Here is an 18,720-nt window from a genome sequence, read left to right on the forward strand (position 1 = left end):
TTTGTCCTCACTCGCACACTTTCCGGGAAAACTTCCCAGAAGGTCACCCATCCCAGAATTACTCCAAGCTAAGCACGCTTAACTATGGAGTTCTTATGAGTCAGGCTACCGAAAAGCAAATGCATTTTGGTGATATGAGTAGTCAAATCAATTCCTTTAAGCTATCCTTCAACTGTATAGTCCCATACCTACACAGTCTCCAGATCCCTCTCATTCCGGTGTATGTTCGATTCGTCCATGTACCCCTTCCACCCGAAGCTGCCAGGAGCCGCTCCTTGTCTGTGCCCCTGCACCATGCTTCTTGCACCGGCGTCACTCCCCGCCCTCGTCTCCGTGCCCGGGTGTCACATGCCCACCAGCTTCCGTCTGGTTCGTCCTCGAACCACACCGTACTGGGAGAGGCTAGGTTCTGATACCATTAATGTAACATCCCAATATCTCACGCTGGATAATTCATAATTTATATATTGTAACATTACATTTACGGTAATATCCCGTAATCTCACACTTATAAATTCATAGTTAATATATATCTACACATGTTTTAAACTCAGATTTCAACTATAAACTCATAAATATAATTCGAATTCTTCTAACTTATTCTTCTGTCTCTCTCTTCATTGGCATTGGATCAGACGACAATCCTTCATCTGCTCCCGTATAACGAATTATACGATCATCGCACATACCCAAACACAAAACAACCACAAACAAGTAGGGTGAGTTAACATGCAACAAATCATTTAAAACATGCATAATTACCTTGATATAAACATCATATAATAATTATGTTCGACACCCTCATACCACAATTCCTATTAGACACTCGTCTCACAATACCCAATAGACGCCACAATACCCAATAGACACTCATCCGGATGATACGTTGATGAGCGGTCACGGGAGGTTATGCACTTGGAATGACTTCTACTTCTTCTTACAAATACACTTCCAAAATACTTCATACCATTCACAAGGTTAGTCCCCTCACTATGTCCAAAACCGGCACATAGACCAGGACCTCCTGCTCCTCTCACCACATAATTCATCCCTCTCTACTTGAGACTAGATGATTATTAGAGTATCAGGATAACCTCCAACTACGGGACCCTCAACATCAACATATACACAAATACCATAATATTACTGAATCTCTCCACGAGACTCATGCCATACTCATATTCCTCAACTCACATTATACCCCTACAAAATCTCCCCATAATACTCATAACATGTTCAGATGCATAAATTCAAATGCAATATAATAAAATACAATCATCACATAATCACACAAACTCAATATATTGCATAATAATTTAACAGTACTCAATCTGTTCAATAGGATTTAAGTTAAAAACTTATCGAGTAGACTTCCAGGAAAGAGAGGTGCGTCACAATGGACAACTTAAGTACCAAGTCTTTCCTTAGCCAAAGTGTTCCTCAACTAGTTTTTAACAAATTTCTTATTTACAGATTCAAAACAACAGCATATAATATTTATACCGAATTTCAACATAGATAAACATACAGTAAACATTAACAATATTCACACAGAATTTCAATATATGAATAGTAATAAAATAATACTAAATCATAATATAAAAGCATAGAACTATTAAATCATAAAAAAAAAACATAGAAAGGTTAGCTCCCCTACCTCTATTCCAGGCGTCTCTTGCTCTGAATTTATTTCTCCGAAACCTTTTAGAACCTCTACCCTTCTTGCAACTAAAAATTTCTCTCTAACTTTCTCTCACTTGATTTCTCTTCTCTTGGTGCAGAATACCCTTCCCTCCCATGGCTATTTATAGTAAAAAAAATTTACTATTCATTAATATTTTAATATTATTTATTATTTTAATATTATTTAAAAATAATATTTCAATCATTTTCTCACCAAATCTGATCCTAATTTCTACCTACTACTTTCTTCCATGCTAAGAAATCTTAATGCTGAAAATTTATTTTTACTATTTACTTTTTACTATTTACTATTTACTTTTTACTATTCAATTTAAAAAAATTTACTAAATAAGTTACCAAAAATTTGAACCTCTCCTTCTAAAATTACTATAATTTTATATCCAAAATTTACAATTTTCTATCCATTAAAATTATTATTAATAATAAAATACTAAAATTTACTAATATATATATATATATATATATATATATATATATATATATATATATATATATATATATATATATATATATCTTTTTTTTTTTTTTTTCATGAATCTTACATCTTGCAAATCGATCATCACATAAAATCTTCAAATTTATGAAGAATAATTATTTTTTAAACCTATTTTTTAAATTGGTGGGTGGTTAAAAACTAATTGTATAGATTAATACAGAATAACAATAATTTGTAGTGTCATCCATCCTATTTAGATTCTGATAAGAAAGTATTACTAAAAATGGTAATAGTATCTACTGGTTTTTGAATTAATTTAATTTTTTTAATATGTACCACACATTTATTTCAACAAAATAGAAAGTGATCGGAACTAATTAACCAAAATTTCTCTCTAGTTAAAAAATATAAATCAAAGTCACCTAAAATGGAAAAAAACCAACCAAATTAACTGTAGTTTTGGCAGCAAGTTTTTAGAAAACTATATACGCACACGTTTTAGTCGCGGTTTGATCTGTTTAATCAAATATTGATTCATAAATAGACTTTTTTTTATCATTGGATTATTAGTGTGAAATATCTATTAATTAGTTTTTCAATACAATTAATGTTTCTAAAAATTTGACGGATTATCTGTTAAATTTTTCTTCCTTATATTTTTCCATTCACAAAATTTGAATTTAAAACTTTATTTCAAAATTAAATTAAATTTCACTTAAATGTTGGAATTCATAAATCATAGACACCCTTATATTTAATATTAAATTATCATGTTTTCATTATGATTGATTTTAATTTTGGTTTGATGTTTTTCACTAGAAGATTCAATTAGAGTGAGTGTATGAAGAAATATAATTAGCTTGATGAAGAACGAAAATGTTATGATTTTAAATGTGAGTTTACTTTATTAGAAGTAAGAATATGAGTCCTAAGACTCGTATATAAGAAAGAAAATTTACATATTTTTTATTTTAAAATTTGAAATTGAAAGCAATGTTTTAACTTTCTTATACTATGATTCATTGGTATCAGATTTTCGAATAATTGCTCCTAAGAAAACTCGGCAAAAAGTTTATTGTAGTACGTAAGTTTTTGCTTCAACAAATTTATCTGTTGCCAAATATAAAAGTGCTCTCTAAATGATAATAACAACAAAGTAAAGGAACTTAATTATTATCAGCTAAATTAGTTTATGTCTTATTTGGTAAATAGAAAATACAAATTGATTTATGTTTTGAAATATACCAATTAGAAAACCGAATGATGCGAATATAATATTTGAAATATGGTGGTGAGGGAGAAAAATAATATTAAAAAAGAATATATATTATTGAGGATGCAGCTTTTGATTTTGTCTAAGATATATATATATATATATATAAAGCGTGTGAAGAGGAAGAAGAATCACGTTTGTAATGTTTTGTAAAAGATGAGAAGTAGTTCCCAAATTAAAACGTTTCCACTCCACTCCGGTAAAATAGGTGATTTGGCCGACCACATTATGACCTTAAGTTACTATTCTATCACCATACCTACTAAAAACATTCATTTTTATTTATCAATTATACATATAATTTACTTAAATATATTTTATCCACAATGAAATTTTATTCACATGTGAGGAAAACTTAAAAGACAGTTTAATGTTGTTTCTATTGTAAACTTAACCTTAAAGAACCACATACACATTATTAGCAGGACCACTCCAAAACAATAATTTCATCCTACACAACATAATTCAACTTCGATATTTTTGTAGAATAATATAACTAACTTGTTTATTTTTTCATACATATCTTTAATTTATACATAAAGTGTATGACAGTGATGCAAAAGGTGGTGGCTCCTCCACCGCCCATACTTCACACCTCATCTAACTTTTCTATATTCTTTTTGTTTCCTCAACTTCCGTACAAAAACATACCGCGTATATGTAAACATTTTTTCCATTTTAGGAAATATGTAATCAACTTTTTTTAAAGTAATATAAGTCCTGAAACTATAAATCTTACTTTAATTCCTAAAGTTACAAAAATAAATATTTATCACTAATAACATGCATATTATGTACTTTTATTTAAATATTATTTTTTCAATATTGTCTGAATCTTCTGAAGTATATTAATTTCTCATATGATATACCAAGACTACATCATTAGTTTTGATGAACACGGAGATAAAGACATAAGGAAAAGAAGAGATACTCTAATTAGTTCAAATAAAACTAATATAATATAATAATTATAAGTAGTTAAAATTTTTATTAATAATAATAATGATTAATTTAGACTCTAATTTATAAATTAATTATAAACTAATTTAGATACCAATATCTTTTAGTTTATAAAATATTCTTTAATTTAATTAATATCATTATTAATTATTTTTAATTTTTAAATTTAGTTTTTATTTAATTTTCTCGTAGTAAAAGTTGAAATAAAAAAAATAAAAATTTTAATATATAAAATAGGCGTTATATATTTTTTATTAGCAGAATTTTAAACTAAATTGTATCTAAAAAGCTTAAATTAAACTCACTTATAATTTTCAAGTTCGTGGTGTATGTTTCTTAGCTTTATTAAAAGAAAGAATTCTAAATAATTCAATCCATATTTAAAAGAAATTGGATTGAGAAAGAGGCTAGACTAAAATAGTATATAACACGTGTGTGTGGGGTACGCGTATGTGTCTGTGGGTGTGCACTGTACACGTCCATATGTGTTAAAAATATATAAATAAAATATAGTAGTGATTAATGTATTTTAATTTTAGGCTATATATTTATTTCAGTATTTTCAATTTCACCACAGTCTTTTTAAATTCAGTTTTAATTTTTATTAATTTTTCTCAATTATTTTATTTCTGGTAATATTGTTAAATAGTTAATAATAACTACATCTCATTTTGTAATTGTTTTTCTATTTTTTTATTTTTTATAATTATTTTAATTTTTTAAATTATTTTTAATTTTTATTTAAAAATAATTTTTTGATTTTATGTATTTCAGTGCCATGTCATATTTTATATTCTATTTAATTTCTATATTTGTTATTTTTATTTTATTCATTTTTTCTTTTTAAATTAAGTAATTTTGTCTCAAGATCAAATTTAATTTTTATGAAAATTTTATATTAAATTTTTTATTAAAATTAACATTTTCATTAGTATATTCCAAAATATAGTTAGAATTAATTTAAAATATGATAAAAATAAACTAAAATAATAGAAAATTTAAAATGACAAAAATAATGGAGTGATAATATAACTAAATTTTAAAAAATAAATCGCGGTTAAACTTTTTTTAATATACACATTCAAATTTAAGAAATAGAACAAATTCAACTTAAAAACAAAACTGTAATAAGTGAAACACAATGCTTCACTTTTTTTTTCTTCCAAACTTCACACATAAGTTGGATGAACATTTAAAAATAAAAGATAAATTTAATATTCTCACTTGATTTTAAATATTTATTAAATTATTTTTAAATTAATTCTAACTATATTCTTATAATATAATTTTTAGAATTGATTTAAAAATAATTCCATAAATATTAGTTAATAAAAATGTGAATTTTAACAATAATATCAATATAACATTTATATAAAAATCAAACTTAGTATTAATTCAAAAAGAAGAGTAAAATTGTTTAAAAAAATTAAAATGAAATTGAATAAAAATAATAAATATAGAAACTGAATTGTGTATAAAGTATGATATCGACAATTACATTATCACATGATATTACCTTACCACGTAAACAATTTTTTTAAAATAATAAAAATATAAAAAACTATAAAAGTAACAAAAAATAGGAATGGATAAGTGACATATATTATTGTCACTTTGTTAACTATTCATTATAAAAAATTACTTAATTGAACAACATTAAAAAAGATTAAGACTTGATTAAAAAAAATCAAGACCATATTAAAAACTGAACAAAAGTGATGTTTAAGCTTTGATTTTACATGCATTACACGTTTTTTTTTTCTTTTTTTATATCATATATCATATAAAGTTATTATATTTATTTTCCCTCTCAGTGCATATTAGGTGTTGTAAACCTTTTTGGTTATTAATATTTTTTTAAAAGAATACCGTGTTATGAAATGCTGTAATGAAAAATGTTCACATATTACTGTTCAACGGACTGGTATGAAAATTATTATTCATGATAAAATAAAGACTCAAAAGGACTGACTTTAAATATTAAAATGACATTTTTTATAATTCGAAGGATTGATGAGCTAACATATTTCATGTTTGAAGAAAAAAAGAAAAAAAAAAGCTGTGGCAAGAACTTTGTTTTTCAGTTTTTATCTCAATTCCAATGTGGTCCAGTCTTAGAGGTCCAGCCGAAAAATGTTCAAAAACAAAAAATGCGACCAATACATATGCGTTTGACACGAAAACGAAAGTTGGACCGAAACGGGAACAAAATATTCAAATATAATGAAAGGGTCAAAATGTTCAAAGTGTCTCAAAGGATAGTAATCACAAATGTCCTACTCTACTCGTTTAAGAAGTCAACCCACGAATTCTACTACTCAATGAGCCTCCTATAAATACGAACAACACAACCAAACACTACATTGAACCAGATAGATCTGATACACAGAAATAAGAGATATAGTGCTACAAAATACAGAAATACATACAAGAGAGAGATAGGAAGAGATGGAGTCTCTAGGGCTAGCTGGGGTTCTTGTTGCCTTCTCGGCTGCACTTTGCCTCTTCTTGCTCTTCATACTAACTTTTTCTTGGTGGGTTTTCCCTAACCAAACACTTAAGAAGCTTAAGAAATGTGGGTTGGGAGGTCCAATCCCAAGTTTTCCTCTTGGAAACATTAAAGAGATGAAAACAAAGAATAACATTCAATCTTCAGTTGCATCCTCAAATCTCACTCATGATATACACTCTAACGTTTTCCCCTACTTTTCTAGCTGGCAGAAATCACATGGTAAGCCTACTGTGTCAATATCATTGCAATTTTTTTTGTTTAATTCTTTTGTTTTCCCGCAAACACCCCTCTTAGGTTTTGTTTGTGTAGGTAAAGTTTTTGTGTACTGGTTGGGCACGGAGCCATTCCTGTACGTTGCAGAGCCAGAGTTCTTGAAGAAAATGTCGACAGTGGTGGTGGCCAAGCGATGGGGAAAACCAAGTGTGTTTAGAACTGACAGAGACCCCATGTTTGGGAGTGGTTTGGTCATGGTTGAGGGCAACGAATGGGTTCGTCACAGGCACATTGTTGCCCCTGCCTTCAATCCCATTAACTTGAAGGTACCGTAAAATTTCGAGACTACTCATTCAATTCTACTCAATGTTCAGTTTTTCTCTTTTGCTAGATACAGTTAATATGTTTTTCACGTTTGAAACATAAAATATAACCATGTAGGGATACATTATCCTACAGGAAACTACTCCGAAATCAATGACTGTTGTTCAATCAATATTCTATTGTTCCTTTGACGTCAAACGTTTGATGTCTGCTTTGGAAAAAAAGCATATATTCTGACTCGTTGTTGCATTTTATCCACAGGACATGGCGAACATGATGGTTGATTCCACGAATCAAATGATAGACAGATGGTTTACCCGAATAAACTCTGGGAACCCCGAAATCGACGTGGAGAGAGAGATTATAGCAACGGCTGGAGAGATCATAGCAAGAACAAGTTTTGGCATGAAAGATGACAATGCAAGAGATGTTTTTGACAAACTAAGAGCCTTGCAAATGACCCTTTTTAAGACCAATCGATACGTAGGTGTTCCCTTTGGGAAGTATTTCAACGTAAAGAAAACATTAGAGGCGAAGAAACTCGGGAAAGAAATCGACGAACTCTTGTTGTCGATCATAGAATCTCGGAAGAAGTCGGGGACGAAAAATGGTCAGCAAGATCTGTTAGGTCTGTTGCTGCAAGAAAATCACGAGGTGGATGGAAGGTCGGGTAAGACGTTAACATCGCGAGAAGTTGTTGACGAATGCAAGACCTTCTTCTTCGGAGGGCATGAAACCACAGCACTTGCCATCACGTGGACCTTGCTGCTTCTAGCCATGCACCCAGATTGGCAAAACCAGTTGAGAGATGAGATACGAGAGGTGGTGGGGAACTCTGAAGAACTTGATATTTCTATGCTCTCTGGTTTAAAAAAGGTAAATTAATTGCTGACATACATATAAATTTTGTCTTGTATTATAAAAAAAAAAAATAGTTTCCATTTATTATTTATTGTTTGAATAATTGGGATGCAGGTATCATGTGTACCTCCTTATCCATCCCTGGGTCATAATCGCACTATTAACTCGTGAGAATTTAGATGCCACAAAACACGACTTAGCTTCACACACACAACAAAGTGTCACTTTCTTTATAACTTTATTTGGTTTATAGAGTGAAGTGGAAGCCTTTCCAATTCTGACGTGGTTTGTCTTTATAATTGGCACTTGATTACAACATTGACTTTACATATACGTAGGGTCTCTTTCCTTTTCATATTTAATATATAAGCAATTAATTAAATTCAGCACGTGGTCATTAGAGAATGAACAGAATATCTATGTTGACGCAACACGTGTTTTGATTTTACAAGGATGACTTTTCTGATGAATTAATTGAAAAATGTTGCATGCAGATGAAATGGGTTATGAATGAAGTTCTAAGACTGTACCCACCAGCACCAAACGTGCAGAGGCAAGCAAGAGAAGACATAAAAGTGGATGATGTAACGGTGGCTGATGGAACGAACATGTGGATAGATGTGGTGGCCATGCACCATGACCCTGAACTATGGGGAGAGGATGCGAATGAGTTCAGGCCAGAGAGGTTCATGAATGATGTGAATGGTGGATGCAAGCACAAGATGGGTTATTTGCCTTTTGGGTTTGGAGGGAGAATGTGTGTTGGTAGAAATCTTACCTTTATGGAGTACAAGATCGTTTTAACCCTTCTTCTCTCTAGGTTCACTTTCAAGACTTCACCTGCTTACAATCACTCACCATCTATTATGCTCTCCCTAAGGCCTAGCTATGGTCTTCCACTCATTGTTCATCCACTTTAAATATTTCAACTCATTTTACATATTTTAACCCAATTCTACCATCATTGTTTCCAGGAATCTGGATTAATTCCCTCACCACCGCCCAGCTATGCTTCCTATCATCCATCTAAGTGTATTCACGATTTTTATTTTACAACCTCAAATATCTCTCATAAGATCTCTATACTGTTGCTCCTTTGCACTCCTCATTTCTCTATCAATATATATTTGTATGCATGGAATCTAGCTCATTAGATATACATCCCTAGCTACGTTTATCCAGCACGTGCTCAAACTTGTTTTTAAATTCTTCCAGTCATTGTAAGCACTTCCGATGTAACATGAATGTTTTTAAAAAGAATCATATTTGTATTAGTGGGAGAATTCAACTTCTCATATCTTTTAATCTTATTTCTAACTTATTCATTATAGTAACTTTCTAGATGATGAGTTTAACTCACTCTCTCTCTCTCTCACTTTCTAACTTTACCAATAAACCAAACTTTATAACCTTTTATAAATCCGTAATATATGATAAATCTGTTTTTAATATTAATTTATATATTGATAATAAATTAATGTAAATTATGAAAAGCTTAAATATACTTTTGATTTGATTAAAAATATCAAAGTTTATATCTCACACGACAAAAATTATAATGAATAGTTAAATATATGAATTTCTGGTTCCTAATTGGTACGGATGATGTTTCACTTTCAAGCTAATGATTGGAGTAATAGTACTCAATTGAACCGGTGGATTCGGTCCTATATTAATAATCACGTTCACCATAAAATAAATTTCATATTTTGATAATTATCCATGTAGCATTGGTTCAGAACTGCGACCTGTCTTACAAAAGTGAATATTTGCATTATAGTTTGTAAAATAATTTTAAAATGTGCATATAAAAATTAATGTGTAAAAAATTTAATGTCAAGCATTTAACCTTAAAATAATTTTAAAACTATTAAATTAAGAAATACTGAGGAAATTTTTGAGTAATTTCATCATTTCCCGTCCGTCACTTTCTATATTATAGTTGATACCAAATGCCAAACTTTTACGCTTACGGCATCAAAAGTTATATAAAGTATAAAATTAATCAAATAAACTATTACTTAATGTTCTTGTAACGTCCAAAATAAAAGGTTAGTTGTTGATTCATTACACTGAAGTAATTACTATTTAAAATGTAAATGTATATTATAGGATAATAAACTGACAAATGTCCAATTTGTAGAAAATTTTCCATACAGGGTTAATCTTGCAATAGGTTTAATGAATCTATTAAAAAGAACAATTTCTTTAATATATTTGTTAATGTACTGTACTTATATTTTTTCGGGTACCCGTGTCAATAATTCATACATAATTATGAATTTGTGTTTGATGATTTGTTAATCATGATTAATAATTTAAAAATGAACTAAATAAACATTATTTATGTTACAAAAATATTACAATTAAGAAGCATTAGTCACCATTCAGCTATTGTTAGTTCTTCTGAGAAAAAAAAGTTTCATATTATAATTTTATGGTATACAAAAAATTGATTAGTTTTTTTATATTATATTTTAAATTAGAATAATAATAATTATAACGACAATCATTAAAGTAATAAATAATGAAAAATCACTAAAAATATTATATTGGAATTTTTTCATAATGATTTCACATAACATAATGTGATGAAATAACTCAATATTTTTAAATAAATTCAACCGATAGGAACAAATAAAAATAAATATAAAAATAAATGTAATGAGTAGTAAAGTTTAAATATTAAACTATTTTATTGACACTTATTATTGCATAATTGGTATTGAAAGCGCTTACGAATAGTTTGTAAATATTCATGAAATTTATCAATTATAACATTTTATTCAATAAACAATAAAAAAGTTAGATTTGAGAAAGAGATAAATAACAAATAAATATTTTACAAGTAGAATAACATTTACACCTGATATAAGTTGAATTATACACCTGATATATGTTGAATGTTATAGGTTCTTTTTTTTTTAAGATTTTCAAAAACAAATTTACAACACTTTTCTAAGTATAGTATTGTTTACATTTTCCTTTTTATCCCAGATAATTGTTTTCAATTTTTTAATTTTCATTCTATAAATAACACCATGTAGTTGTGAAAGGTACCATCTAACTTTCGAAAGAGATTGATCTCGACTCTCGTGATAAAACGTAGATATTTTGTAAATTGTGTTTTGTAAAATTTTAAAAGCAATTTATAAGTTAAAAAGAACCAAATTTATTATTAGAACAAATATTATGATCATTATTTTTTAATATAATCATATTGACAAAAATAACATTTTTATCCAAACCATTAAGTTATAACCTTGTTCTAAGACTATTTACTTAATCAATATTTTTTAAGAACATAATTGATACACCATAGAAGAAAATAAAAATAAAAATTACTAATAATGTATAAAACAAACTATTAGCTAGATATGAAAATACAAATTTATTTAATTATTTAAAATCTAACTTTTTAATATGCTGAAATTTTAAAAAATGTTACTAGTAAGTGTTTCTAAAAAAATTTCTATCATTACTTTAAAATATATTAATAAAAATTATAATAAATAATCTCAATATATTGATTATATAACTTGTCAGGGAATTTCAATTAAGAAAATTGAGTAAGATATATATCGAAAATGTATTAAAATATAAATAGATAAATATACATATATGAAATATATATATATATATATATATATATATATATATATATATATATAAAGTAAAATAAATTGTATAAAGAATAAACAAAATCTAAATTATATAATTTTATATAAAAAATGAAAATCAAGGAATAAATTTGATGAAGTGATTGGACAACTTAACCAGCAAAGCAATGAATGCATGAGTAGGATCGATCATCATTACAAACTCATACCAACCTCGTATCAAACATCCAATGCTATATATTGTGAAAGCCATTAAAATCCACTCAATTAAAATCCACTCAAGGTGGATTTCACGTGTCAAGAAGAAAGCCCGACAAATCAGAGGGTGGAAGACAGGTGTGAGTAGCTGAGTGGACGTTCGATTTTGACGTTGGAAGAAAAACTCTAAGTTTTAAAGTTTCACGCCACTCTCTGCATGCACCCTTCTTCTCCAGATTCTGAAAAATTTCATTCTCTCCTCCTTCTCTCTAAAAAGCTCTTACTTCTCTATAAGAAATTCTCACCTTTTATTCCTCCGATCACCATTCAGGCACCGTTTCTACTCCTCCGGTGTCAAGAGCTTCAGTTTGAGCCGATCGGTTTTGGGTTCTGGACTAGTAAGTTCTTCTTTTCACTTAGTCCTGCGTTTTCTTTTACATGCAAACCAAGTTCTGGTTTCATGTGTTGATCGCTCCTCTAAAATGAGAGGTTCTGATAGTGTTTTGGTTTTACTTGGTTTAGTTGGAAAAATTGTCGAGCGTTGAGGTAGAAGGACTTGTAGTGGTGAAACTGTACTCTGTCTCTATGAACGTTCGGTCACGCTTAGAGGTAAGGGGAACTTATATAATTTAATTGTATGTTTGTTTTTACGTTCGTTGCTAATGAATGCATGTTTGTTGAGTGGCTGAATGTATATGAAGTATGATTGTTGATATGTTTTGACTATATGAAATATGATTATTTACTATGATATGGATGTTTGACTTTATGAAAATGGATGTTGAAAGATGAATTGATATAAAGAATTCTAGTATGAAATTTCCCTATGAAAGTGTACGTTCGTCACTGAACGGTCCTTCACTGTTCGATTTTTCTAGTGAACTTGGTTGGAATTGGATTCTTTCATTTGGGAAGAATCCTAGTTGAGGACGAGCGTCTTCGTTTTGTAATACGGTGCATGAGCGTTCGGCCAAACGTAGTTGTTCCTTGGTATTCAGTTATAAACTTAAGTATATACAAGTATTTGTATATTTTCGTTTGTTCTTAAACACTACTCAAAATGGTATCTTATTATATTTATCAAGCCTTTCTCTTATAAGTTTAGTAGTGCTCGGTCTTACACCAAACGCTCGTACTGAGTAGTGCTCGGTATTCCACCAAGCGCTCGTGCTGAGTAAGTGCTCGGTCTTACACCAGGTACTCATTCTCCTTTCTGAAAAATATATATATATATATATATATATATATATATATATATATGTATATATGTATATATGTATATATGTATATATATATATATGTATATGTATATGTATATATATATATATGTATATATATACATAAGAACGTTCGTTCAAACTCAATAGGGTTCGCCATTTTCGGTGCTCGGTCTTCGACTGACATTCTGATTGTTCTTGATGTTTAACTCATTCAAAAGCTATGTATATTTATTGACGTTCGGTTTAGTTCGTCCTTTTCGGTGCTCGGTCTTCGACTGACATTCTGATTGTTCTTGATGTTTAACTCATTCAAAAGCTAAGTATATTTATTGACGTTCGGTTTATTCACCTGATTCAATTCTTTACCTGTATTTGAGGTTTTCACGGTGTTTGTCTTAAATTGGTTTCAGCCTAGAGTCTTAGTATTCGGCCTAGGCCTATTAGCGTTCGGTCTAACTCGGGAGTTAGTTCATTCAATTGGCTCACCTAGTAAATAAACGTTTGATTCCTAATCGTTCTTGAGAACTATTATGTTAATTACTCCCTTTCTTAAAACCAATGATTCCATCTCTCGGTTTTGATCCGTTCGATCTTGTTCAGAGTCGAAGTTAACGTTCGACATTTGGTATCTTGAGAGATGTTTATTCCAAATTGATCTCATTGAGGTCTTGTTAATGAAAGATGATGAAATATGATATAAACGAAATGAATTGGATTATGAACGAGCGTTCCGTGGAGGAATAACTCATGAATGAATATTGGAATTGTTAAAGTATGAATGTGGGCATGCTAAGCTGGCGGTTCATCCTGATATTCCATGATTACTCGTTCTCACTTAGAGAAGGGTAAATCATGCGTGAGAATGGCAGGAGGTCCTAGTTCTTATGGTTAATTTGGACAGGTAGGACTAACCTCAGGTGGCAGCTGTTGAGGGTATCCCAGTTACTACATCACCCGGGTGCACGGACGTCGTAGCTACACAGAGTTCATACAGTCCGGACAGTCAGAGTCTAGTCTTAGGCTTTGCATGTATAAGTGAATGAGGTTTATTTTGAATTGTGTGAAATCTATGTTGATACTTGAATTGAATTACATAAGCTTACCTATGTTTCCTGTCTTGTCTGTTTTGTAAGTTCGTTTGTCTTTCTGTTGCAATAATCATCCATGCGGATGTGAGCAGAAGGAGACGAGCTGCTGGAAGAAGTGTTGGAAGAAGAAAATTTAGTTGAGGTAGAAGTTAAGACCGAACAGTAGAACCGTTCAGTCAGTGTATTAGTTTAGTTGTAAGATGATCGTTCGATCATCTTTTCCCTTTTCTTTGGTCTGACCGTCCGGTATAGACTTTTTATAAACCGTTCGGTCGGGGTTTGCTTATTTTGTACGGTTTTAACTTTCTTGTCTTTCTGTAAGGCCGTTCGACCACAAGCGTACGTTCTTTATTTTGTAAAACTGATTTGTAATATTAATCGACGTGATTATTCTATTATATAGTTTTACACTGTATTTTGGGATGTTACATATCTGTTCAGTGCCCATTTTTTTGTTTTTTTGTAAAAAAGTAGAGGCTCTAAATAATGCCCTAAGAACCCATCACCCCGTCACTTATTTATATATATATATATATATATATATATATATATATATATATATATATATATATATATATATATATTTTCCTGCTGATAAGAAAATAAAAATATTTATATTCTTAATATTTGAATTTAGAACCTTATGCTAAAAATAAGTTGCCTTCTCTACATTATCTGAAAAAAATATTGGTGCAAGTTAAATTAGGCCCGGAAATGTGCCTAGACTCCTAAAATTCATTCAATCCAATAATAATTAATTTAGTGCTAATGGAGTCATAAAAACTTTTTTAAAGGGTTGAAAATTCAAATAATTGAACATATAAAGCTAAATTATATATAATATTTAATATTTATATGTATATGTTACATGTAAATATTGTAAAATGAATTAGAAAAAAAGTATTTAACAATAAGCAAAATAAAATCAAAATATAAAATTGTTAGAATTTTTTTAGTAGTATAGGTTAGGAGATTGATCACTTTTGAGATATGGATTATCCATATATGAGATATAGTACTATTTCTAATTTGTGTACAAACTTCATCTTACAAGTTGGTTTTGTAGAGTTGAGTTAGACTTAAAAGTCACCTCTTAATATATGATATAAGAATTATGAGTTACAACCTATCCATAACGATATTTATTGTTGGTTGAACTTATTGTTTCACTCGCTATGGACCGTATATTATCCATTAATGTCTAATCTCACGTTCGAGATATATATATCTTGACATGAAATATATGTTGGAAGTCCTACATCCATTAGAGATAATGTCACTTTAGAATACATAAGTGGTGCAAACTTCACCTTACAAGTTAGTTTTGTGAAATTAAATTAGATTTAAAATTCACTTTCATAAGAGTTAATTTGTGTTTTATTATATAACATTAAACGTTTTCATTTTCATTTAATATAAAATTTTCGACTTATACTTATATTAGTAACAAATATCGCATAAGCAATTAATAATTATGTTTCTTTTTAATTCCCTTTGATCCTTTGAACAATTTTGATTAGAGAGCTGGAACATGAAAGAAGTAAGAGATTATCTGCTGTGAAAGGTAGAGTTATTGTTTACGCAGCAGCTTATCACCTTATGCTTCACACTTGTTATTTTCATAGTTTCTAATAAACCGTGTGGTTGACTAAAGCCCATCCTTGTGGACCTAATTTCAACTGTTTGAACAGAGACTATCTTCCCACAGTCACTTTTAGAATTAGCTTTGTTATCGTTCTGATTGGAGGTTTAAAAATTATTTTATATTTAATTACAGCTTTTTTATTTTTCTTTTGAAGTTTTTTGACTTTGAAGTAGGATAGGTCGTTTTACGTCTTACTAATTTAATTAAACTATGAATTAAGAAAGAAATATTAGCAGCAAAGATTGAACTCATCATATTAAAGAGAAACTATGAATGATTTATTTAAAAAATAGCAAACACTTTATTAAAGAACAAACTCTGTCCCCCGTACACAGAAAAAGAAGAAAAAAAGAGTGCGCATAAAATAAAGAAGGAATCGTGAAAAATTTAAAACAAGATTCACGCATGCAATATAATGTTAGTGAAAAAGGTCACACAGAGTGTTCTGATATCCGTGTTGAAAGTTGATGATCATCTACATGTATTCTTAAGTGGAATGTTATCCAATCCACAAAAAATAAAATGTTGTAAAAATTCAAATAATGAAATGTGTAAAATAATGTGTATATGCGTGGTGTGTGTGGGTGTGTTTTAGTCCTTGTCAACGAGTATTGATATAGAGAGTGAAAAATGAAGACAAAAGTATGGGAATGAACTAGAAGCCACGTTTTGATAGGCTAACGTTAAAGTGTGCAATAATTGTTACTGTATAGTTGTGAAGTGATTTCGTACATTCTGATACGCTTACGTCGTTTAGGGTTTGGTTTATTTTATTGTATCTTGGACTTCGATAAAACCTTTGAAAAAAACAAATGTCATTTTCAATAAAATGGACGTCCACTAGTTTTTTGTTTCGTATGAATGAAAAGAAAGGGATATTGGATACCTAGTTTGGCTAAGGAGCACTCAGATGTTGTTTTTGAGAGAAGGGTCATCAGATTCGCTTCACGTCGAGTTGTAGAATGGAAAAAAAAAAATAAACTTAGTCCTACTTTAGGTTTATAGGAGTGAAAACAAACACGTAGAGATAAGATAAAGAAAAATTTAGTGCATGCTTTCAGAATATAATCTTCCTTCTAGGTTTTAGGATGAGATTTTCTTGAGGTTTGCTGGGAATAAGTTCAAAAAATAATATATAAAAAAAACTTATATATTTATTATTTTCATATTTTTGATTGAATATAATATATTGATTTTTTTATATATAAAATGTTTATGACTCGTTGGGATGAGTGGTGAGATTGTGTCGTTGGAGGAAAAGATATAAAAGAAGAACAAAAGGATTTTTACTAACTCATGATTACTTCTAATATGGTTTTATGAAGATATTACATTAATTTTATTTGAAAGAACATATAAAATAATAATAGTCCTAAAATTTTTTATTTTTTTTAAAAAAAAGGTGTCTATATTAGTTGATATAATTTATTAATAAAAGTTTATATTAACTAGACAATTGTATTATTTAGCTTAAAGATATTGTACGATAACAAACAAAAACAAACCTATAATGATAGGATTAAAATTAATTGGCATTAACATTAATTAAACGGTAAAAATATATAAAATACATATTGACTAAATATAATTTATGTTAATGTGATAAAAAAATTGAAAATATTTATATTTACAAAATTCTAAGTTGGAAAGGGTCTCCATTTTTCCACTAAGAAATATGATGATAGTAGAGAAAGAAAACAAAATATAAAAGACAATGTATGTCTTTCAATATAATTCGTGGTGACAAATTCAGTTAAATATTTTGTAGTAGCTAATGTCAACATTTTTCTAAATGCATATTTTCATATATAAACATTTTTAGTTAAAAAAAATATTGGTTGAAAAAATGAAAATAAAATATTTTTTAAAATATAAATGATTTAAAAATATTATTCATTAATTTTCAATAATAATTACAAAAAAGAAAAGTCCAACAAATAGAATTATTTAGAAAAATAAATAAATATAAGGGCAAATTGATAATTTACCAAATCATTCCTACGAATCAATTATTCTATTCTCATTTCACACTTTATTTCCTCTTTCTAAACTTTCACTACAAATCATCACAAATCACATAAAACAAATATACACAATGATTACTAATTATCTCAAATCAATCATCACAAATATTTACAAATAGTAAATAACCCATACCAAACAATGACTAAGTTTTAGGTTTTCTTTTGTAGGCTTTTAGGCCTTGTTCTTTTGAGTGGATTTGAGGGAGTGGATTTGAGAAGATTTGAGAGGATTTGAAAATAAATTTTTTTTGTCGTTTATTTGAGTGAATTTGGAGTCAAATGAGAGTGAATTTGGAAATAAAATTTGTGAGAATTAGTATAGAATTGTATTGACGTGACAAATTAAAAAAATTTATTTCCAAATTCACTCTCATTTACCTCTAAATTCACTCAAATAAACGACAAAAAAATTTATCTTCAAATTCTCTCAAATTCACTTCCTCAAATCCACTCAAAAGAACAAGGCCTTATAGAGAGGTATTCGATTCCCACAAGTTGTGAAAATATGATTTTTTTATTAAGGTCAACCTTTAATTTTGATGTTTGATGCTTATGATAGAATTCTTAAGAATAAATCTTAATCATAATAATGTCTAGCATGTGATTTTCATTTAAAAAAAAATACTAAATCGTGGCTTTGTA

General features: G+C 29.0%; 1 protein-coding gene across 1 annotated transcript; it reads left to right on the plus strand.

The window, feature by feature from the left end:
* Window positions 1-6,821: 6,821 nt before the first annotated feature.
* LOC108325758 (cytokinin hydroxylase) lies at window positions 6,822-9,535 on the plus strand. Its single transcript, XM_017558847.2, has 4 exons — window positions 6,822-7,104; window positions 7,195-7,424; window positions 7,684-8,298; window positions 8,778-9,535. Exons 1-4 carry the CDS (start codon window positions 6,822-6,824, stop codon window positions 9,201-9,203), a joined length of 1,554 nt encoding a protein of 517 aa, XP_017414336.1. The 3' UTR covers window positions 9,204-9,535.
* Window positions 9,536-18,720: the final 9,185 nt, after the last annotated feature.

The sequence above is a fragment of the Vigna angularis genome, chromosome 3 (genome assembly GCF_016808095.1).
Source record: "Vigna angularis cultivar LongXiaoDou No.4 chromosome 3, ASM1680809v1, whole genome shotgun sequence".
Lineage (NCBI taxonomy): Eukaryota > Viridiplantae > Streptophyta > Magnoliopsida > Fabales > Fabaceae > Vigna > Vigna angularis.

What these genes read in the sequence shown, in the direction of transcription:
- LOC108325758 (XM_017558847.2), top strand. Translation starts at nt 6,822, where the DNA reads ATGGAGTCTCTAGGGCTAGCTGGGGTTCTTGTTGCCTTCTCGGCTGCA. An exon ending in TAGCTGGCAGAAATCACATG is followed by an intron (nt 7,105 to 7,194) that starts GTAAGCCTACTG and finishes TTGTTTGTGTAG; the next exon opens with GTAAAGTTTTTGTGTACTGG. An exon ending in TCAATCCCATTAACTTGAAG is followed by an intron (nt 7,425 to 7,683) that starts GTACCGTAAAAT and finishes TTTTATCCACAG; the next exon opens with GACATGGCGAACATGATGGT.